Consider the following 24,282-nt stretch of genomic DNA (forward strand, 5'->3'; position numbering starts at 1 on the left):
TTAGGTTGCCAATGATAGTTCCACAAGCTTCATCAGCCCCCTTTGTATATGCAGGCACACCAAGCAACTTCAGCTGTGTATTATCTCCAACAACTGTCAGGCGCTCTTCCTTCTGGCGCACATTGTCAAGTGTCTGCGTCAACTTGCTGTCCCAGTGCAGGGTGCACAAGGCAGGTGGTATCCACTGCTCATGGCATTCCTCACTGATGGTCTTCAGCACTTTACGGCGTGATCGATCTGCTGTGGCATAGGATGTGGAAACTTTTGACAAATCACCACCTGACTCTGAGATCAGGCCACGTGTGAAAGCAGCTTGCTGCATAGGAGTCATCTTCAACCTTGTAGCCAGTGACACAAGATTTGGCCGGCTGAGGATGTCTGGTGGAATCAAGACTGTGGTGCCAGACCTGCTTTGTGTCCTGTAGACACCAGAGTAAAGTCCTTTCAGAAATTACTTGTGAGAGTTGCAAGTAAGAATTCAAAGTCCCTCCATGGCTGAAGATCAGCTCAACAGTTATTCACCATGCCTAACAAACTCAGAGTCAAACACTCTGATTTTCATGAGGCCTTTATTTATTACAACATCATTCTATCCAAAACTGAAGATTTTTTTCCTTTTGCTTAGCCTGTGTGTCAGTGTGTGAATTTCCCAGTTTCTCGGAAATACTTATATCTATTATTTTGGGGGGTACTGATGATTATAGTTAATTAGGAATCTGTTATTTTACATATGTCAAAGTGGTTTTATTTCATTTAAATATTTAGTTTAAAATATTTCAACAAAATCACAAAAACAGTCCAAGTTATTAGGTGGGAGGGTTTCGTTGAATTGGCAAAGACTGACGCAGTTAATCCACAAGTTCCTTCATATCAGCTCATATTCCGTTGGACCTGTAAACCACCATGGATTGCAAAAATATTTTGCATGTGTTATTTGTACATGCAGTGGAACACTTTTATCACCCAGACAGATCAATAGGCTGAAAAAAGCGTTTTTTGATGCACCCTAGTGCAGATAAAACACATTGGCCTAACCTAATCAATTAATAGTTGAGTTTATCTCAGTGCACCATATATTGGTGTTTGTGCAGTTGTAATGACGTATTCCATGTTTTATACTATTCCAGGTTACTTAACATTCGACGTCTTTCCATGTATTAAAGTTGGGGGGAAACGGCTAGACGACCCAGAATGAAACGTTAGTTATTTGTGTTATCTTTGCTTCACGTGCTGGTACACTTACGCCACGCCTCTCAACTGTACTTTAAACACTGTGAGCTACACTACAGAACGAGACCGTTAGATAATATTGAGTTAAGTAAAGTTCAGGAGTTTCAGTAATATTTTCGTCTTCACTGCCCTGCGCTCCGTGTTTTGTTGGAGACGAAGAGGTGTGAATCAGGATTACGCGATGCTCCTTTACGCAGTGTGTAGTTTAATGGTTCCGCTTTACGTTGAGAGTGGTAAAGTTTTAATATTACCAGCAGAGTACAGTCACTGGCACAACATGCGGACGATAGTGGATGAGCTGGCAGAAAGAAACCACAACATCACAGTGTTGGTCAGCTCATCTTCTCCCTCTGTGAAGTCATTTCAGAGCGAGCGCGTAAACTTCAAGATTTATCAAGTGCCTTTGGGGAAAGATGAAGTGAACGACATGTGGGAAGAATTTACTGATCTGTGGATGCACCAGGCCTGGACTGCTTCTAAAATACAAATGCTTTTTAGAACCATTGCTGTAATGGACCGCGTCACTTCTCATAATGTCATGATATGTGATGGATTTTTGCGCAACGAGGAGGTTATTGACACACTGAAACGGTCACATTTCGACGTCATACTGAGTGATCCTATGATGCCTTGTAGTGATGTCTTGGCAGAAATATTGGCTGTACCGTTCGTATTATCGTTGAGGTTTACGTTTGGTTATTCTTTTGAGAGGGAATGTGGCCAACTGTCAACACCTCCGTCATATGTACCTTCTGTGCCCGCTCCGACTCGGTTCGCATTCACAGACCGCATGGACTTTGTGGAGAGGTTGCAGAATTTTGTGATGTACGGAATTCATACTGCCGTGTTCTATTTCCACACCAAGCTGACCATAAATAAATACCTCAGTGAAATCAGAGGTAAGGGATGAAAATGTCATTTTGTATGTTACATTCATTTTTATATGTTACTTTTGTAAATATTTAAAATATTTAAATATTTTGATGTGGATGCAATTTTAAAATTTTGAAAGAAATAAGCCAGACTGCACACTATGCATCCCCTTAGGTAAACCAACAGAGCTTTGTGATGTCCTCAACAAAGCTGACATTTGGTTGATCAGAACCTATTGGGATGTGGAGTACCCCCGACCATTACTCCCCAATTTCAAATTCGTTGGAGGCCTGCATTGCAAACCAGCAAAATCTCTCCCAGAAGTGAGATGAATATCTATTTTCCATTTGTGCTCTTTGGTTCGCAGCCACATTTTGGCTGTTTAACAGAAAATACTTTGTAAGAACATGACAGAGCTGTGAATTTGACTCCTGTGCTTTAAAACTGACCCTTCAACAGACCGTACTGTTCATTCTTTAACAGGACATGGAGGAGTTTGTCCAAAGTTCTGGGGATGCTGGCATTGTGGTGTTCTCACTGGGATCCATGATCAAGAACCTCACCATGGAGAGGGCCAATGCCATCGCCTCTGCACTTGGGCAAATACCACAAAAGGTGAATGGATATTGCTGACTCCATGCATGTTTCACATTAACTGCGTGTGTCACATTCCACATCACATTAGAATCACATCTGAATGCAGTGATATGACAGAATCATAGACATGATAAACATGGGTTTACCGTTTGTAAACAATCTCTGGCTGCGCACTGTTCAACCTCTGATTGTTGGAAACGGCTGTTGGTCAATGCAGCATCTTGCCCCTCATCACAACACAAATGTTTGTAAACAAAAAACCTATGTAGATGATGTGTATAATAATGTCACTGTGCTTGTGTATGGGCCTTCTGCAGGTCCTATGGAGGTACTGTGGAGTGAAGCCAGAGACATTGGCCCCCAATACAAGACTTTATGATTGGCTGCCACAGAATGATCTTCTTGGTAAACTCTTAGTTTATAATTCCCATGAATACTAAAGAGGATTGCATAATGGAACAGTTCATTAATCTTTCCACCATATTGTTTGTTTGAATAGGTCATCCAAAGACCAAAGCCTTCATCACCCACGGTGGCACCAATGGCCTCTACGAGGCTATCTACCATGGAGTGCCCATGGTCGGGATTCCTTTCTTCGCTGACCAGCCTAACAATATGAACCACATGTCAAAGCAAGGGGCAGCTCTCAGCCTGGATTTCAACAGTATGGAGAGTAAAGATCTAGTGGATGCCCTCAACACAGTCATCAACGTCCCATCGTAAGTAACAGGTCCAACTTGTGTAAGTTGATGAATTGTTGTTTCTCACTATTTCGTAAAGCGGAAGTTGAATGATCATCTGCCGTCTGACATCTGGCTACTTTTATTCTGAAACGGCACTGAAGCATACCCTATGTTTGTATAGTTGTCCAGTATACCGATCTCACTAAAATTGCATGAATTGCATGACAAAATTGCATGAGCACAAGTGCTATACTGTACCGTCATTGTCTTTTTCTACCATTTCTCCTGAACTACTCTGGTTTTGTGTTGTTGTTTCGGTTTTCATTTTGTCCTGATAGCATTACATAAGTTCCCCCAGCATGCCACATACCAGCATCACAAGTCTTGTCTTGTCTTGTCTGACGTCTTGTCTTGAGGTGGAGCCCATCTGATACTGGTTCCTGAACTAATTCCCATTGGCCGCCATGCTAATGTTATGTGACAATGACTGAAGTGCCACCCAAAAGCGGTCCCCCCCGGCCCCCAACACCCAAAATTCTAGAAACGGGCCTGGCCATGCATCATTACTCTGGTCTGGCTGCAGTGTGGAAAGTTGTGTCGTGTGTGTTTATGGAGGCACTGCAGAAGTGCAGGAGACATGTCTCGCTTAGCTGTGAACAGCCGACCAGTCCATCACTGCCGTCCACTCAGGGGCGGTGTTTGGAAATCTGAGGCCCTGGGCAAGTACAATTTGGAGTAAATCGTGCAATGAATGAATAAAAAAAGAAGAAACTGAGTTTGGATCTATTCCCTACATTGTCTGACTACATCAGAGACGCACCAACAATAAGGAAGAGTGTGGTGTGTGGAAGACAACTTTAAATGCAGGAAAAATGAATAACGCAATTTGATGACGAGGCCCCTGATTGGAGGAGGCCCTGAGCAATGCAAAAAACGCCTATGCCTCCACTTTCCAGCAGTTGATCACACAATGAATGTTCTCTTCAGATTGTAAGCACAATCCAAAGAGTTTAGCTGTAACAACCAGGCTTCTTTCAGCTTGAAAAAATCGCTCTTCATTCCAAGGAGCATCTTCTCTTCTGCTGACGTAGCTTTGGATAACATGGGCAGAATGAATGAGAACCTTCATAGACACTTAAAGCAATAAGTTTGCATGCTGCTGACACTGGCATGTCTTACTATCTGTTGTCAGTTGTTTTGTTTCCGTTCATGAGTGAGTGCATTGTGAAACAAGAGAGATATCTTGGTGGAGGGCAACTTCCACCAAGATAACTCTCTTGGGGCCACTCCGGGGTTCAAACGCCCCCACAGCTACAGTTTGACATAGGAAGCACAGTCACGACTCACGATACCACTGAGATATAGGGTGCCTTCCAATATGCACTCTCCCGTCCTCATTGTGCTTGTGGCCTCACCCCGCCTCCGTGGAGAAAACAGTTGTCAGCCTAGCCACAACAACTTTTGGGGGACTGTTTTTCATTCACCATCCCAATTGCAGATGAGAAAATGTGCTTTCACAAGATATTGAATTAATTTTCTGTCGTCAGTGACATCATCATGAGGTCACAAACAGGCAAGGGAGGACGGAAGTCCGCAGATGGGAATCCACCCATAGATCCTGAGCTAACAGATCCAAGTCGATATAACTCAGAGCTAGGGTTGTATGAGGCTGTATGAGGTTTCTGGGTGGCGGTTTACTAATGCTCTACCAACAAACTCTGCTAGTTGGCATCCATTACACTCACCATCCCAAACCTCACTCCAGTCCGGGTCATGGCACCAGTGTAACCAAGGTCTTCCGGCGTAGTCTGGCACTCGGGACTCGAACATGCGACCTCCCAGTCGCAGCAACAGTTTGGAATGGGATCACAGATATGATACCACAGAGCTAAAGCTGTAGGTCGAGTACTCAAAGCTAATGCATCTGTATGAGGATTCACGAGGGAGGTTTACTCACGTTACTAGTAGGTATTTATTTGATGAAATTAAGCTATGTTGCGATCGATTCAGCATAATCTTTTGTAGGACGACTATTATTAGGACGCCTTTGTGTGAGTGCGTGTCCGTGTGTGCACTTTCTCATATGAACCCCGCCCCGGACATTTGGCACCATACGCCAGCCTCCAGAGCTGGTCTGTGAATGTGTGTATGTGTATGTGTATTTGGAAAAATCTTTGAGACAACTTCATTGTTTTGATACTGAGCTATATAAATGTTGTATTGTATTGTATATCGCCGAACTCTGCTTGCTGTTGTCATTGGTTAAAGACTCTATGTTTGGTGTTGGAAATGATTCAGCAAGACATGGTATCTGACTGAATCTGAAAGTTAAATCTCATGGCAATACGCTATTGTCCTATCGTACTGCAGGTACAAGGAGAACATCATGAGGCTGTCCAGGATTCAGCACGACCAACCAATGAGGCCACTGGATGAGGCGGTGTTCTGGATCGAGTTTGTCATGCGCAACAAGGGTGCCAAGCACTTACGTGTGCAGTCCCACAACCTCAGCTGGTACCAGTACCACTGCCTGGACGTCTTTGCTTTTCTGCTGGCCATAGTAGGACTGTTCAGTGTTGTCATGGTCAAGTCATGTTGTTTCTGCCTCAGGAGGTGTTGTGGGAAAAGTGCCATGAAAAGGAAAAAGGAATGAAATTGTTTCTATTGAATTTCAGTTTGATAAGAGCTATGCACTGTGTGTGCGTATATACGTATACCTCAATGTTGGATGGCCTCCAACAGTCTTGTCAATCATGCCAATTAAGGGGTACAAGGGCCTGTATTTTTATATTACATAATTTAATTCACATTTTTTAAATTTTAGGTGTGTCTGTATGATATGTTTTTGTTTTTATCCTGGTGCAAGAAGTCTGACCTATTTCAAACACAAAAAAAGACCAAAGAAAAGAGTTTAGAAGGCCACAGTCATCCTCTACGACAGTTGTAATGGGAGAAACCATTCAGACTTACTAGTTACACACATCTTAACATTGTACTTGACAATAAGCTGAAAAAGGACATATGGACTGATTTACTGCATACCAAGACACAACAAAGAATGTACTTTGTATCCCCATAATGCCCGGCGTACAACCAGTAGCACACTGTGATCGTCATTGAAAGGTTAATTACCATATACTCTGACAACACAGGGCCTTTAGTAATGCGCTATGACTCAGTCATTGCCATTCTGGTAACAGCAAATTTATAACGCAGTGTTTTAACGGGTTTAAGAAATTGCATGTTTTTCAAAGTGCACTGTGTAATATTTTTAGTAGTTCATTTCCAGAATTCACGCCCTCCATTCATAAATGTTACCTTTAAAAAATACTTACCACCACCATTAAATTCTAAGTATTCATTATGACTGGGAAAATTACATTTTACATACATGAAAAGGGTCTCTTTTCAATTGAGAAATGGGCATTTTCAGCTGCTAAACTTACTGTCCTTTGGTCACACTAGTTTATTGGTTTACTATTCATGAAAAGATCAAATTTGGTTATAGGCAGCATAGTTTCAATGAGCAGCATATTTGCAATACCTACTCTGGCCATTATCTTACACGGTGCACCTTTACACGTAATAATGCATATTGCTAATAAAGTCTACTTATCCAGGCTTGCTGAATCTGAGTCCTCTTGGAGAAAAGCTGCATTGTAACTACGTTTCAGTATTCCAGCTAGAACTATAAAACTATAGCCTAGTCCCATGAGTTTTGTTTCCAAATCATTGTATTGCACCATATCTATTCTGTAGAATACTGCAGTAAAGCATGAATTTTCTTGGCTGGGCCTAAACCTGACATTTTCTGTTTTTCTTTTGGTGTGATAGTCTGGATATGCCTACTTAGGCCTACTCAGTGTGTTGCAGAAGTAACCATCTGGAATTCGTGATACATGTACCGTACATGCATGGTAATATAATGTGTCTCATAGCACTGACACGACAAAAGATAGACTATTCCAATGTTTATTTGTCATCGATATACACAAAAAAGGAAAAATTGCTCGTCCCTGGGTGGGCTCGAACCACCAACCTTTCGGTTAACAGCCGAACGCGCTAACCGATTGCGCCACAGAGACGGTGAAGGCCGACGTTGAAACTATCTCATTTAGACCTAGACCAACAACCCTCGGCTGCTATTGTAGAGCGCGTGGAAGTAATCGGCTGCTCACGAGTCCCGGTAGCATTACACATCACAATGGACACATGCTCTTTTCTGGGCGTACATAGACCCTAATGCCTGGATGTGGTGAAATGTGCATGGTGACTATTGTTACACTTACTGTCTTTAAACCTTAAGGGAGTGGAGACGGGCAGCACAAGCTAAACAGTAGCCTACACTTCCGCCTCGGATCAAAAGCGACATAGTCATTTCTGCTGCCTCTGTTGGCGGTATTCGTAAAACACTGGCCTTGGGTCGTTACGATCCTCCTGTCTGACACTTCACCGCCATTTCGCGCAGTTCATGGACTTTTCTGCCACACATTTCATACTTCTGGCTCACGACTCGGAAGAGCTGTAGAACTACAAGTAACAGAGTGCGTGTGGCTGTTCTCTGTGATTCATCGTCAGCACACCGCTCCCTCCTCTGGCCTCTTCTGGTATTGCAAGTAGAGTTTTGCATGAGAGCTCATAGCGCTGTTGGCGTTAGGTACTTCTCGGACTCTGGTTACATCTATAGTGTCAGTGCGTGTTGAGAATTAAAAGCATCTTGTAAGGCCCAGAAAACATGAAACACAATGACAAATGCATAACTGTATTATATGGGGATAACATTGACTACAACCACAGTGTGCACCAGTAAGAAATCTAGTTGTATTTCCTCTTGGAATCGTGGCCGGTTAGCTCAGTTGGTTAGAGCGTGGTGCTAATAACGCCAAGGTCGCGGGTTCGATCCCCGTACTGGCCAACTGTTTTGCTTATTACATGGTGATATGGAACATGAAGATTCCAATTCCATTGCAATAACGGTGTTCTGTCAGATATTCCAACACACACACGCGCCATATTGTGATGCTGTTTCTGCGAGTAGTGTCTCGCTCACTGACGTGTATAGTATAACTAGACTATACACGTCAGTGATGCTGCTATCTCCATACCAGGGCCGCTGACAGCTTTGCCCTGGCCCGGGTCAAAGTCGTCTGAAGCCCCACCCCCCACTCAATACATACAATACAACTCTGCCTAGGCCCCACCTCTGCCTGGGCCTGGGACAATTTACCCCTCTGTGCTCCCCTGTCGGCTTCCCTGCTCCATACCAGGAGAGCGCGTGTTTACACCTTCAAATACCAATAGCGATCCATGCTCTCATTAAACGGGATTTGTATCACAATTGTGGCCTTTTGGAAAATCCAATATGGCAATTTGCTTGCAATGGCATGATTACTAGTAACCTTGTCTTGGTTTGTATAAGAAGCACCATGGTATGGTACTAGTGTCTTGTGTCTTCTTGTGACTGTGATGTCATTGGTTTTCAAAAGTGGGAGACCCTGCCCTATGGTGGTTGGTTTTTGACATTGCTGCTGTAAATCATGAGTTTCATGTTTCATCCCTGGTCTTCAATCTGCAAGAAGCACTGCCTTAGTGTAAATCAGATTAACGCATGAAGATGAAGCGCTTCAAATCATCTGGACGTTTCATCCCTCAGTCACATGCTGTGAAGGCTACTCATTTATGGCACTTAGGGTTATTAAAAAGGCCTTGTGGACTGTTTTTTTATGGTTAATCAGCACTTGCATAACAGACAGTATTGAATGAGGCAAGGCAAGGCAATTGTGTCATACATATCGTACAGATAGGCAAATCAATGGGCTTCACATAAATAAAAGCACAAAAGTTGATAAAACAAGAATGAAGGCCGAAGACATACAGTAGCCTACATAAGTGAAATCATTCGAATCTCAGAGTTAAAATCCCAATGTATTTTAATGACAATCAAATCATAATAATTAAAACATATATATACAACATACATAATAATTACAGTCGTAAGGTGGCAACGTAGTACATAATATAAGGTAATTTCACGTGAAATCACCTAAGGGACTGACCAACACATATTTCAATACAACTTAGTGTGCCTTTTTAGTTGCAAAGTAGAATCCCAGAACAGCGTTTGTGTGAATCTGGCACAAATATTAAGGGAGAAATGGACTAAGAAAACTAGATTGCATTCTCGCAGAAAATGCTGGAAGCGGGCTTGCCTTTTGGGGCAGAGCTGAGCAGTTTTATTTTTGATGTCTATACATAAATTAAAAACAAACTACTATTGTGAAAACAAAGCTAAACCCAGTCTGAAGTTATTGGCCAAACAATTCAGCCATCTTGGATTCAACCATCTTGAAAGTGTTGTAGCTCCGCGTTTTGGATATATACTAAATTACATGCTATTTTAAGTTGGCTGAGGAACACTGCATATGATATAATTTGAAAATCAACATGGGGTCCAAGTGGGATTCGAACTCACAACCTCCATATCTCTAATCCAGCACCTTTGCCATTGAGCCAAGCAGCTGGCTGTCATAAGCATTCCAATATCACATTGCATTGAAGAGCTGTACAATAGAATTCTAGAATTGTAGTGCAGGTGCTCGTTAAGAATAGAATGTTGAGAGAATGTGACAGTTGAGATGGAACCCTTTATTGGCAGCACCTGTTGTGATTGTCTGTATGGCAGTTAATATTGTACTCTAAGGCAGAGGGCAGAATCACAACAGTTTCATATGAAGTCATATGAATGAAGTTTATAGGTTAAACAGTTCAGTCACAAATGGACTTCTTGTGGAAGATGCGCTTGACCTCTTCAGAGAGGCACTTCAAAAATGAATAGGAAACAGCCATTGGGCCAGCCCAGTCATTTTTACACACCTGCCATTTAAAAAGTAATGGGAGTTGGGACATGACCTTTTCACCGTTTGGAGTCATCTTCTAGAGCTCGCTAACAACGCTTCAACTAAACTCCTAGGTGAAAGTGTTGATGTGTTATGAACGAAAAAGCCTCCTACACTCTGATCCCTAGAGTAGCGGAACCTTCATTCACAAGCATTCCACCATTGTTTTCTATGGGGAACCAAACTTGCACAAAATCGACGAAAACGGAAAAAAAACGACAAAAGACACAGACACACTATAGCAGAACAAATGATCTCCAACGGTGTCTCTCTCGAAAGGCCTAGGAGGAGATCCATTTTCTATTTTTACTGACCTGCACAAGAGAAGCAAGCATAAACTGTACTTAGAGGTTACTAAGCGTGGCAAGCCCGCTTAATTACAATGGTAGACACTACGCATGCATCCTTCATTATGCCTGTCGATTTAATTCACAAAGAGATGGTTTTGATGTTGTCTGAAAGCTCTTCTCTAGCTCTACCGATTATACAAATAGCATGGAACACAACAGTTATCCGAGTATGAATTGTGAGATATTAATATATTAAAAGTTTAAAACCAAAAAATAGCTATATTTTAAAATGGCGAATATCTTTTCTAAACCCAGCCTACAATGTTGTGAATTATTGTGTTCGGTTCTTGAGTTATTTCAGAGATAACTTGACTTTGGTTGAAATGAGTTGTAATAAAGTTGTAATAGAGTAGCCTAATATTAGGGCAGAGTACCCCCACCCGACATGGGTACCCCACCTGACACTCCACTAATCGCTAATCTAATTTAGGCAGAGTGTCAGGTGGGGTAACACATGTAAAGTGGGGTAATCTCCTCTATCTCTACTCTATTACTATGTTTCTACAACTCATTTGAACCTTTAAGTTATGTTATCACTGAAATGATTCAAGAACCAAACACCATAGTTTCAGGCGTTATTTATGACAGGCTAGGTTTGGACAAGATATTGGCCATTTTAAAATATAGTTTTTTATTTGCAAATTTTAATATTTGAATATCTCAGATAACTGTGGTGTTCCATGTTGTTTGTGTAATTTGTAGAGCCAGAAAAGCTTTAAAGAAAGCTTTGAAAAAAACATCAAAACCATATCTTTGTGACTTCAATTGACTTAATGTAGGATGAATGTGTAGCGTCCAACCCTCATAATTAAAAATGTCTTAGTCTTAGTCTCCCCGTGCCGGATTCATGCAAATGCAGTTCTGGGGCTCCACCTTGCCACTAAAAAGGCACAGGAAGTTGTATTCAAATGTACAGGCACAGGTCGAGGACAGGAGTCTGCATATTGGAAAGCACCTGTTCTAAGTATTTTTTTGGGGGGGGGCTTTTCGGCCTTTATTACTACAGTAATAAATGATAGAAGTCCGCAACATGTTAATGCTCCCAGTGATTTATTTGCCAAATTTGGCAAAATTTATTTCAGTTACTCTATTTTGTCCAGCACCTGTACCACTGATGTGCGCTCATTCTCTATCTTATTTATTACTACAGGACAGTGTGAGAGTAGACAGGAAATGATTGGGAGAGAGAGACGGGGCAGGGCCGGGAAATGACCCAAATGTGGGGGGCTTAGCGTGCTGCACCACAGCTCCCCCTGGAAAGAACTTATTCTGTTGAAAGGCTTTGGCCCGACTCACCTTGCCCTTTTGAACTCTCCGCACACATGGCCTGCCCTTCTGTCCATGTAAGTCAGTGGCACATGGTCACAGGCACCCAAACGTCAGGGCAGAGGGGTTAAGCAGGGGTGCCAAAGCAGGTTTGGAAAGCAAAAACCAATCCTGCAAATTCGATCCAACCAGCTCTGATTCAGCACTGATTCAGCACCAACAATGGAAATACACACCTAAATACACCTATTACAAGGACATGTGACATGCCACCTACTCTATTCAAATAATAACTAGACTGCCTGTGCAGTCGCCTTCGACTGCTTAAGGTATATCCCCGAAACGCGACGATTCCAGTCCCCAATCATTCCTACCACTCCCGTCCACCTTTTCATGAACGTTTATGATAAATACAAAATATAAAATAAATATATTTAATATCTACACATAGATCAATGACGTGCAGAGGCTTAAAACCAAATGACTATTGTGAAAATGAAGGAAAAAATGGGGCAAATGGTAACACTGTTTTAATGGTTCACTATTACAGTGGATATACCACATTAGGTACAGTGTAATAACCAGTGTAACAATATTTAATACCACGTCATACCAGTGTGACACCATGTACCAATTTTGTACTTATATCATGTAGGCTATTTGTGTGTAAGTGGTATTACATGGTATTGCATATTTGTACACTGGTATTACACTAGTATTACATGGTATTACATATTGTTACACTGGTTATTACACTGTACCTGGTATTGCCTATTTTTACACTGGTATTACACTAGTATTACACGTTATTAAATATTGTTACACTGGTTATTACACTGTAGGCCTACCTGATATGGTAGATTCACTGAAATGGTGAACCATTAAATTAAGGAGTTACCGGGCAAATCAATCCACCCAGTCAGAAGTTATGGGCCAAATAAAAATTCCACCATTTTGAAAGTGTTGACCTCCAAACTCGAATCAGTTCATGAACCTACCCTGCAGCATTCACACACCAAATCTGGGACAAATCCATCCACCCGGTCAGAAGTAATGGGCCAAACAAAAATTCGGCCATCTTGAATTCGGCCATCTTGAAATTGTTGACCTCCAAACTCGAATCAGTTCATGAACCTACCCTAGAACATTCACACACCAAATCTGGGACAAATCCATCCACCCGGTCAGAAGTTATGGACCAAACAAAAATTCGGCCATCTTGAATTCGGCCATCTTGAAAGTGTTAACCTCCAAACTGTAATCAGTTCATGAACCCACCCTAGAGCATTCACACACCAAATCTGGGACAAATCCATCCACCCGGTCAGAAGTAATGGGCCAAACAAAAATTCGGCCATCTTGAATTCGGCCATCTTGCAATTGTTGACCTCCAAACTCGAATCAGTTCATGAACCTACCCTAGAACATTCACACACCAAATCTGGGACAAATCCATCCACCCGGTCAGAAGTTATGGACCAAACAAAAATTCGGCCATCTTGAATTCGGCCATCTTGAAATTGTTGACCTCCAAACTCGAATCAGTTCATGAACCTGCCCTAGAGCATTCACACACCAAATCTGGGACAAATCCATCCACCCGGTCAGAAGTAATGGGCCAAACAAAAATTCGGCCATCTTGAATTCGGCCATCTTGAAATTGTTGACCTCCAAACTCGAATCAGTTCATGAACCTACCCTAGAACATTCACACACCAAATCTGGGACAAATCCATCCACCCGGTCAGAAGTTATGGACCAAACAAAAATTCGGCCATCTTGAATTCGGCCATCTTGAAATTGTTGACCTCCAAACTCGAATCAGTTCATGAACATGCCCTAGAGCATTCACACACCAAATCTGGGACAAATCCAAACATCCGTTCAAAAGTTATCGCGTTAACACGAAAGACCTTACGCGGCGGCGGACGCGGCGGCGGCGGACGCGGCGGCGGCGGCGGTGCACGCAAAACCATTACATCCCCGACGCTCCGCGTTTCGGGGATATAATAAACAAGCCACAAATGGGAAAACAATCCTAAAATAGAATCCTGTAGGAGGTATAGTCACTAACCCATGTCGGCTCGCTAAGAGTAAAAAGCAGACCCAGATGAGCTTCATTCTCCTGTGAAAACAAAGGCAGATGAAGGGGGTTACTAGCCTACTTGCATAGCACAACAGCGGATAAAGGGGTTACTACTTGCATACCACAACATCATACCAGAGAACACTACACTACACCTCCTCTCTAGAATGATCTAATCTTGGACTCAATCAACCGCAAAAACAACAATCAGCAATGTTCACAACAAGGCCATTGGAATGAATATTTGTTATGTGCGTGGAGACCTCCCTGACATGACCTCTTGTAACCCCGGAGTGGCATTATGAACTAGGCTTGACTAATCTCAGTCAGGAGGGCAGACAGAAGGAGGCCAGATGGACATGCAGCCACTCCTAATGGCCACACGGGGGAGCTCAACAGCACATTATAAATGATGAACAGTGTTATGAGTCATCTTTTGAAATGGGATTTTTTTTGGGGTTGCGAGCATTTCATAAATTAATTAAAAAAGCAGACCAAATAAAATAATCACCATTAACATTGCCAGATATTGTACTCAATACTGATGATTAGGATTGTCTAGAGTAAAAATATAATCTAATAAGAAGGGAAAGAAAAAGAAAAATCAGCATAAGACTGTGACAAGCAGGAAGTAGAAGAAAAAGAAGAGGAAAAACAGTAATGGGGAAGAAGAAGAAGAAGAAGAAGAAGAAGAAGAAGAAGAGGAGGGGGATCAGAGGATGAGGGGGTCCCCCGTGTCTGCCTGGCTGTTTTGATGCATGTACACTACTATGATTAAATGGAGGCTTGGTGCATGGATGGCTGCCTAGAATAAGGGGCTCTTCCAATCTGCACACCAGTGAGGAATGCCAGCAAACATGGACCAACCCACATGTCTCTAGATACATTCATTGCGCCTCTCATGCAGTGTGTGTGCATGCTTCTCTGTGCTCGTTTGTTCCTGTGTGTTCGTTCGTGCACGGGTATGGCTGTGTGCGTGTGTGTGTAAAAGAGAGTGAGAAAGAGCGTGAGTAAGTGCACATTGTCATGTGTCTGGGTTGGAATAGTGTGTGTACAGTAGAGTGCATCTCTTTGTAAAGCATTAAGCATGAGCATCTGTGTCGGCATGTGTGTGCATGAGTGTGAGCGCAAGTGTGTGTGTGTGTGTGTGTGTGTGCGCGCGCGCGCGCACGTGTGTGTGTGTGTGCGCATGTGTGTGCGCGCGCGCGCGCGTGTGTGGGTGCGCGCGCACGCATACTCTGACACGCACATGGCCCCCCACGCTCGTATCTGTATCTCTGTGTCTGAGTCTGTGCAGTGCGGTGATCTCAATGCCTTACGAAGTCCAGCCTTGGCCGCTGATTGGAGGAGAGCCCTCTGACTGTGTGATGGCAGCTCAGGGTTTTCCCCCGTCTCGACCAATCAGAGCTGTGTTACCATGCAAGTGCCCATTCATACGCCAACACACGCTTTCTATAGCTCGGATGCGCCCAATAACATGACCTGCATGTTTGATGCAGTGTGTCAAACCCCCTCCCCCTCATGCCGTTACAGACTCATGTGTGCGTGCGCACACACACACACACACACACACACGCACATATCACAGCCACACGAGGAATGCGATAAATGAGACACACACACACACACACACACACACACACACACAGAAATTGGATAGGACAGGACAGAAGGCTACAAAGATCTCATGTAGGACATTCATCCCGAGGAATATGATGGATGTAGCACGCACACTCCCACATACACAGTGGACAGGACAGTGGTCTCATTCAGGTCCTCATTTTGTACCTCCTTCATCCTGTCTCTGATGCACGACGCAATGTGGCATGCATGCTGTCTGTGACAGGCAGCACAACCTCGTGACTATAGCAAGACAGCTTCCTGACTACTGACTGATTGTGATGGAGTGACCATCACTAGGGTTGTGGGTGTGTTCTGACTAACATATTCCAACGAGCCTGGCTCTTTGGTGTAGCGGTCAGAGCTCCGGTTTACTACCCCAGAAGGTCTGGGTTCGAGTCCCAGCTGGGCAACTCTACTCCCCTTCGCTACAAATGGTGTCAGAAGTGGGATGGTACCGTGAGGCCATCGGAAGCGTACCCATTGTGTGTGTGCCGTAATTCCATGTGAGGGACCCCCAGGATTGGTGACCCCGGTGGGAGGGACCCCTGTGATGGGTGAAGCATTGATGAAGGGGCACACTGGATGGGAGAAGCATGATGGGCAGTTGTGTGAGGGACACCATGAGTGTTTGAAGCGCACGGATGCGCTTCCCGAAGGGGAAGGCAGTGTGATGGAGTGACCATCACTAGGGTTGTGGGTGTGTTCTGACTAACATGCCAACGAGCCTGGCTCTTTGGTGTAGCGGTCAGAGCCCCGGTTTACTACCCCAGAAGGTCTGGGTTCGAGTCCCAGCTGGGCAACTCTACTCCCCTTCGCTACACTGATTACTGACCAACATGCATGCATGCATTTCAATATGCGGACTCCCGTCCACTTGTGCTTGTGTAGTAAACAATGAAGTTTCCACGCTGTCAGCCTAGCCACAACAGCTTTTGGGGGCATTGGTCTTCATTTACCATCCGGATTGCAAATGAGAAAATGACATTAGAATTATGCTTTTGCAAAACATTGACTTAATGTTCTGTCATTGGTCACTTCATTACGAGGTCACAAACAGGCAAGGGAAGATGGGAGTCCGCATATTGGAATACACCCACTGACTATAGCAAGGCAGCTTCCTGACTACTGACTGACTACTGACCAACATGCATGTTGTCAGTCGCAGGTAGGGCAACCTACTGACTACTCACTCATGCCATGTGACTGCTGAGTTGCTGACAGCTTCCTCACTACTGACTTTAGCGCCACATGAAAAAAGTGAAGTGAAAGCCCAAGTGGGAAACTCCAACTCCCATTGTCATTGTGCCACAGCACTCCACAGCACACAAGTGAACACTGCACATAACAAAATTGCATTTATGTCTCACCTGTGCAAGGGGGCATCCCCCAATGCCGCCCGAAAGGGAGCAGTGTGGTGGGATGGTACCATGGTCAGGGTACCTCAGTCATGGAGGAGGATGGGGGAGAGCACTGGTTAATTACTCCGCTCACCAACCTGGCGGTTCGGGAGTCGAACTGGCAACCTTTGGGCTACAAGTCTGACACCCTAACCGCTTACCCATGACTGCCACATGTATGCTGACTATGGCTGTCCACCTCCTGGCTACTGTCTGTTGGAGGGAGTCTCCAGACTATTGACTGCTGATTGTAGCAACATGCATGATGTCTGTCGCAGGCAGGGGAGCGCTGCTGTCCTGAGTACTGACTTACGTCTAATGCAACATGCACACTGTCTGTAGCAGGCACAACCCCCCACTACTCACTTAACACCACATGCATGCCATCAGTCGTTGGAAGCCTCCTGACTACTCACTATTGCAACATGCATGCTGTCTGTTGCTGGCAACCTCTTGACTACGGGCCAATACGACTTGCATCCTGTCTGTAGCAGGCACTCTCCAGACTACTGACTATGATGACTACATGATGATATGGCCTCCTGATTACTGACTGTGGCAACATGCACACTGTCTATACGCAGGCAGCCTTACTACTGACCAAGGCAACATGTATTGCTGTCTGTTGCGGGCACTCTCCTATCTACTGACTGAGGCAAGGCAGCCTCACGACTACTGACTAACGCCACATGCACGCTGTCTTTTTGTCGCAGGCAGAGCAGTCTCCTGTCTACCGAGTCAGTGCTCTAACTGCTCATCTCATCTCCTCTGGACAGGCTATTAGTGTTCCAGAGAGAGAGAGAGAGAGAGAGAGAGAGAGAGAGAGAGAGAGAGAGAGAGAGAGAGAGAGAGAGAGGTGGCGTGCATGTTACACAACTGTGCCAGCTGCCCCAGTCTGCGTGCCTGTGTGTGTGTGTGTGTGTGTGAGAGAGAGAGAGAGGTGGGTGGTGGTGGGCTGTAGTAGTGTGGTATTTTTCATGGATTCAAATCTAATCTATGATGTTAGATAATTATGCATTGTCAGAATTATTATGGGGAGAGAATAAGGACGCTACAGCTATGGTGCTGTTATCTCAGTGCTGTCTGTTCAGAAGACTGCAGAGAGCCTTCATCCTTTATTTTTTAAACCAGTGCAAGGTCAATAGGGACTTAAAGGACAGTATAACAATGTATCGTAACATTATGCATTGCAACATCTGGCTGGAGATCTCAACACTAACACTAAATTACATTTTACACTAACACTAAACTACATTTTGTTTTAATAATGGGGTGTTTAGATAAAGGCTGTAAAAGAACACGAATTAGTATAGCCTGTGGTTTTATTGAAACGGTGTATTCACATTGTACAGAAAGCCAATCAAACGCCTATACTGTTTAGGCGGAAGTAGGCTGCTCGGGCTATGGCTGTGGCTCTGCACAAGGAACTTACTACAGAAACATGACTCCAACCTCCTTGGGACGCACCGCGCCCTGCGTTGCGCAAGAGTGCCATTCCTTGACAGTTTGGACGGGAACACACGACGACGCGCTGTCTGGTTAATATAGGTTACTATAACACTACGGAGGGCCCCCTGTTCTTTTCTCTTATAAAATATACCATCAGTTGAATCATTTTAAAGCAAACGATAGCAAACGATGGTTTGCGCGCGCGCGTAAAGAAAGAAATATGGCAAATAAAAAGTCCCGGTTACGCACAGCTAATATGGTAGGCTTCAATACTTCAAGTGATCTACTTTGTTTTTTTGTTCAGCACGTCGTTTGGGCGTGTCCAAAAGAGCGCCTGTTCTGTGTGATTGACGCGCCTCAGAGCGGCGGGCTGTGCCCACGCTCCACACATGCAAATAGGCAGGGCTCGGCGCTAGCGGTTGCCCATGTGGACAGATACCATGCCTTGTTGTTCTCCACGCCCATTGGTTCCTTCGCATCGACATATTTTAATCAGATGCAAATGTACCGCAGGCGTGGACGTCGGTAAAACCCGGAGTGTGGATCTATTGAATATGTTCTTTCTTCGCGTCCGATGCTGGACATGTTTGGCTCGATCAATGACCTAATTATGTTCCCCGTTCACTATCAAAACATGCACAGTAATGTTGTTTACACGCTGCTGCCAAAATACAACGACCCTTCCCGATTCATCAGAATGAATATACTGTCCGTGTCGTGAGCCTGTCAGTTGTAAGTTGCCCGGCAAAGTACATGGATGCACGTAAATACATGTGGGCTCAAGAAGTGTTGTAGTTGTAGTCAGGTGAATATTAGAAAACATTTGGGTATGTCCAAGTATTTTTCCTCAGTGTGGTTATTCGGAATGAGCTGTTACTTCCATCGCAGAGAAAGTCCTGATCCTTGTCCCGCGCCGTGCCATCCTTTGAATGTTTATTATAGTTCGGCCTAATCCAAAAAGGGTGGGTTAAACGTAGAGGGCGGCCCTTCGGTGGTATGCTTTTCGTCGTGTTGTGTTTGCTGTTACTCACATCGCCATCTTGTTGCATGACTATCAATGTGTGCTTGAGGATTTACGAAAGTAATCCGGATATTGCTTTTTGGATTTTTCTTCCCATCAGTTGCGAACTCGGCAGTGGTGGAAAGAACTACCAAGCGAACCCGTACCTTCTTACTCGCTCGCATTCAGGAAAAGCGATCGTGAGGTATCAGGGCGCGCGATGAGCATCGATACGCTGTTGGAAGCCGCCAGGTATTTGGAATGGCAAGCCCAGCAACAACAGATTACACGTGGTAAGGCGGGGGTACCTAACCGGATAGCCGGGGTGCTGGGGCTATTTTGTAACAGGCACGTTCTCACATAGCTTTGCTTGTTTGGATAATGTTGGTCTTAAAATGCACATATTTAGTTCAGATCATGTCTGGAAACAGTTTATAAAGTTGTGCTGGTTGCCATTCAAAAGTTATTATAGGTGTAAATTATGGGGTTAATGAATAAGTCTGCAGGGGCGAGTGGGTTTGTTGTAATCTGACCCTTGCATTATTTAATTGTTGCAGTGTACCAGAACATTTCGCTAACTCGGTTTCCGGGTTAAATCCATTCTATATTTAGTCTGCTACTATGTGCGCTCCGCTGTGGGTGGTACATTCGTTCCGTGACAGATAGTGGTATGTTGGACTAGAAGCACCGATTTGAAGTATAGAATATTTTTTTCTGTCGTTATGTTTGTCTAACTCTGTAATTTGGTGCACATTTTAAAACAACGTGGATCTTTAAGAATATAGAAAAAATATTTATTTGAATTTCTTTAAAACACTACTATCCGAGCAAACGCCTTATATCATTCAAAGGTGAAATTGTATCGTTTTTGGTGAGCAGAACAAAAAGTGAAAGACCTTAGGGCGGTGGCAGCGCACGACAGTCTTTTTTACATAATGACCTGATACTGATGGTGAACAGCTATCTTATGACACCCAGGGCCAGCCTACTTCCCGCTTCTACTTGGCAAGAGACGTGGAATGTGGAGCTGTAGATTGTTACGCATTTTGGTGTACCGCTGTCGGTTTAAAACGTCGTTTGTCCCACAGGGACGTGTCCCATTCGGCTATTTTATGGCTCAGTCGACAAGACGTGATCGTCGCTACATTTTGGCAATGTTTTTTGTTTCAACGCTCTGTGGTGACGTGTCAGTTAATCCACACCCCTAGCAAATACCGCGTGCGTAAAGACCGCCCTTATCGACCACGTGCGCGCCAGACTCCCTCCTCCCCCTCCGAGACGGCCCAACGACTGGTGCAGGTCACAGTGAGGGAAAAACTAGGGCAGTGCCCCCCTCCCTTCCCTCATCCCCCCTCCTACAATGCAGAAGTTATATAATGTACATTTTTGTGCAAATTCAGACGCTAGGCTGGAAGAACAGAGACAAAGCCCCCACTTCCCCTATTAACTAAACTCACCCCTCAGATCCACATGAGCTGCTTTCATTGTATTTTACCCCAGTTTTATGAAAGAGGGTTTTCCATGGAGAACCTTGGCATTTCATATTGTCCAGTTAACACATAAATAAGCTAAAAGGCCTATGTATAAACAGTGTAATAACATATTACTCGCATCCGGCACCTGAATTGTGTGACTGTATGTTGTGTAATTTGTTGCCAAGAAGCACTATTTGTTCTAATTCGTTTGCAATGGGAACTATGTGTTCTTGTTCCTGTATCACTAATTGGCCAATGTACCATCACATGTCTCCTGTAAAACCACAGTCCTGCTACAGGACCTGCCCTGCCTGTAAGCGTAAAACGCCTGGGTGGGTACTTCTGCAAGTCAAAAAGGAGTCAGGCTTCTCAAACAATCAATCTGTACAGTAGATCAGATCATTTACATATGAGCAACATATCAGGTGTATTTTAGTCAGAGGTTTATAAAGTAAAAGTAGAAGTACGCATACAGTGTACCTACCTCAGTAGGGACAAATGAATAACTGGTTTATAAGCTTTGTAAGATCACCTAGTCATGTTTAATTACATCAGTAGGCCTAAGAGTACTTCTACTTTACCACATCTGAATTTAGTTCCTTGCAAGTGTACGCATTGATCAGCAGTGACCTGTTTACACATACATGACCTCGTTGTGATTGGCTTTATCTCCTCATTACAAACTTAGACCTCCCTCCTCCTCATTGCCATATTTGCTCTCTACACGGCAGCTGGTTAAGCTTTTACCAGTCCCTCCTACCAAAGCATGTGGACTTTGTCACTGTGTTTTCTCGTCAGAAGATGTGTTCTTCTCTGTTGTGGTGCCAAGACAAAGAGATATGAATATTTATCACCGTGGTGACAGGCTATATGGGATTGCTTCCTGTTTCCTGTGTCCTGCCCCTCCTCGAGCTGATGACACACTCGCTGTGCGAAACTCGTCAGGTGCTCTCATACTGGTGCAACTCTTGCCGTGTCATGTACAAGCCATGTTTCTTCTGATTTCACAACCCAGTGACTAAACTCTCTCTTCAAAGCACACATGTGGTGGCGTTCCTCAAAAGTGCTGTGTGTGTGTGTGTGTGTGTGTGTGTGTGTGTGTGTGTGTGTGTGTGTGTGCGCGCGCCCGCGGGTGGGTGGGTGTGCGTCTTTGAAGTCTCTCCTCTTCTAGCCCATTCTAGAAACTTCCTTTCCCTGGTTTCTGTAAAGTAACACTGAAAATGAAAACCCCACACCAGTGCAATGCAATGCAATGGGGGTTATCCACTGTGCAATGTGTCATAGCAGTGCCGCACACAATTAGCGTTCGCCGTTGCGGCCTTTACCCTTGTGGGTCATATGACGGCGACATGAGGGAGTGTTGTGGTGTGTTCATGCAGGCCCCAGCCCTTTGGACTCGCATGGCAGCCCTCGCTATCTTTATGATCTGACCAAGGCCCCATGTAATGCCTTTGGGTTCTGAAGAAGAAGAGTGTGCCTGCTGCTGCTAGTGTACGAGTCTGTGGTGGTGATGAGTCATGCTCAAATAAGCCCAAGATTTCTCTTGAATGTTATGTCTACTAGGGTGGTGTGCATGTGCAAGTGCTTGAGCTTTCAGGGTGAAGAGCAGTAGCCAGTTCTTATGGAGCTGCGAGATAGATATGAAGAGCTGTGTCATCGTGGCCGCTTAGAAACAATATCACACTATGTAATAACACTGTGACATTGGTGGATGTGACATGGAGTTGCAAGACAGATGGAAAGAGCTCTGTCATGGCCATTTAAAAATAATATATCTCATTGTTTATGCAACACACAGACATTGGTGGTGCAGCGAATTGAGAGGTCAATAAAACACTAACGTATTTGAGGTCGTCTTCTCTTATTTTGTTTTGTTATATCATGGCGGTGGAGTTGCTTACTACTACTACTATGTTGATTTGGTTATTGAAAAGAATTATAGATCTAAAGTTGTCTTGCATGCCTGATCCAGATATGTGCACTGTGCAAAACAAGATGTCTCTGCATAGGGGAGTGATTACAAACAAGTGCAATGGAGTTTGAACGTGCTGTATGCATTATGTCAGTTGCTTGTTAGGTGGGTGGCAAATCCATGCCTCCCATTACCGGTATGTTGCGATACAGGCGACAGTGTTATTGGGCAACCTCTGTCCCCTTCTATGGTTTTTACTGGTGCCTCTCACGGTGGGTGGGTGCCTCTCTTTCTAGTTCCTCTGCAATGTGGAGGGATTAGTTAGGGAGTCTCTGGACTGCACTTGAGGCAAGACTGCAGACTGCAGACAAGCCATGCCATGCCATGCCATCCCATGTGTTCCTTAATTCTCATGCCATCAACTCCATAGTAACAGCTGTTGTACGACACGGGGGCTCTTGCACGCCCCATGCCTATAAATAATCCAAGTGTGTGTGTGTGTTTGTGTGTTTACGATAGTATTTTTCCGAATGAGAACCGGAATGGTAGTCTCTCAGCAGCGACCTTAGCTGTCACTGACTGCAGTAGCCTTACCCTGCCTGCACATGACGTAATTTCTTCAAATCGGCAGGAGTTCCTCCCGTCTGGTTTGGCGCAGCCTTCAACCGAAAGCGACCCGGCGACATTTGCTATGAGAGACTCCAGTTTTTCACTGAGAGAGCGCATTCCAAAAAATATGTATAGTCCCTCTCTGCTCTTTTCTGGAGGCTCGGGCAGACATCGATTGCTGGTGTCAGTCTCACCCCCCCCACCCACACCCCAAAACAACCTGGTCCCACCCCTACCCCCACCACCACCACCACTCACACCGAGCCGCGCCGAGCGAGCGTCTCTCCGTGTCAGTGTCCGGCTGGCTCCCGGCTGACGTCATCCTCCTAAATCGTCTGGGTCTGTGCCAGCTGCCTTCCCTGGGCTTCTCTCTTAAAGGCACAGAACACACCTCGCTGCATTACACTGTGCTGAGGACACGGGATGGGGAAGAGAGAGAGAGAGAGAGAGAGAGAGAGAGAGAGAGAGAGATCTAATGACACAAAAGAGCTAAAAAAAAGAACACCCTGAGGTGATGAAGAAGACACACCCTGCTGTGTTGTAAACGGCGTCCTAATCATTACTCTATGCACGGTGGTGGTTTGAATCTTCTCCCCCCGACCAGACAGGTTTGACTTGTTTGCCTTCAAAAGACAGGAGCACAGAATGGACTGAATAGAGTAGAGTAGAGTAGAGTAGACTGACTGGTCATGGTAGCGATCGGGCAGCACTTCACTTCTCCTCCACGCTGCTGTTCCCGTCATGCCACCAATTCCTGTCCATGGACTACAGATGAAAATTAGCCTTAGGGCTATAATCTGGCTCAATTGTATGTTGTGCACTGTCCCCGTCAAATA

General features: G+C 44.5%; 2 protein-coding genes and 2 non-coding genes across 4 annotated transcripts in view; 3 read left to right on the top strand and 1 right to left on the bottom strand.

Moving 5' to 3' along the window:
- Positions 1-1,392: 1,392 nt before the first annotated feature.
- On the top strand, positions 1,393-7,156 carry LOC134452197 (UDP-glucuronosyltransferase 2A1-like). Its single transcript, XM_063202565.1, has 6 exons — positions 1,393-2,129; positions 2,278-2,426; positions 2,587-2,718; positions 3,018-3,105; positions 3,200-3,419; positions 5,754-7,156. Exons 1-6 carry the CDS (start codon positions 1,412-1,414, stop codon positions 6,034-6,036), a joined length of 1,590 nt encoding a protein of 529 aa, XP_063058635.1. The 5' UTR covers positions 1,393-1,411; the 3' UTR covers positions 6,037-7,156.
- Positions 7,157-7,394: 238 nt separating this feature from the next.
- Positions 7,395-7,468, bottom strand: trnan-guu (transfer RNA asparagine (anticodon GUU)). Its single transcript has one exon. It is a non-coding gene; the product is annotated as a tRNA-Asn (tRNA).
- Positions 7,469-8,224: 756 nt separating this feature from the next.
- On the top strand, positions 8,225-8,298 carry trnai-aau (transfer RNA isoleucine (anticodon AAU)). The gene has a single exon. It is a non-coding gene; the product is annotated as a tRNA-Ile (tRNA).
- Positions 8,299-19,433: 11,135 nt separating this feature from the next.
- Positions 19,434-24,282, top strand: part of mntb (MAX network transcriptional repressor b) — a 34,685-nt gene continuing 29,836 nt past the window's right edge. Inside the window, exon 1 of the mRNA XM_063203607.1 lies at positions 19,434-19,743. Within this exon, the coding sequence (XP_063059677.1) occupies positions 19,671-19,743 (73 nt within the window). The 5' untranslated portion in view covers positions 19,434-19,670. The remainder of the gene's footprint in view (positions 19,744-24,282) is intronic.

This window comes from Engraulis encrasicolus, chromosome 7 (assembly GCF_034702125.1).
Source record: "Engraulis encrasicolus isolate BLACKSEA-1 chromosome 7, IST_EnEncr_1.0, whole genome shotgun sequence".
Classification (NCBI taxonomy): domain Eukaryota; kingdom Metazoa; phylum Chordata; class Actinopteri; order Clupeiformes; family Engraulidae; genus Engraulis; species Engraulis encrasicolus.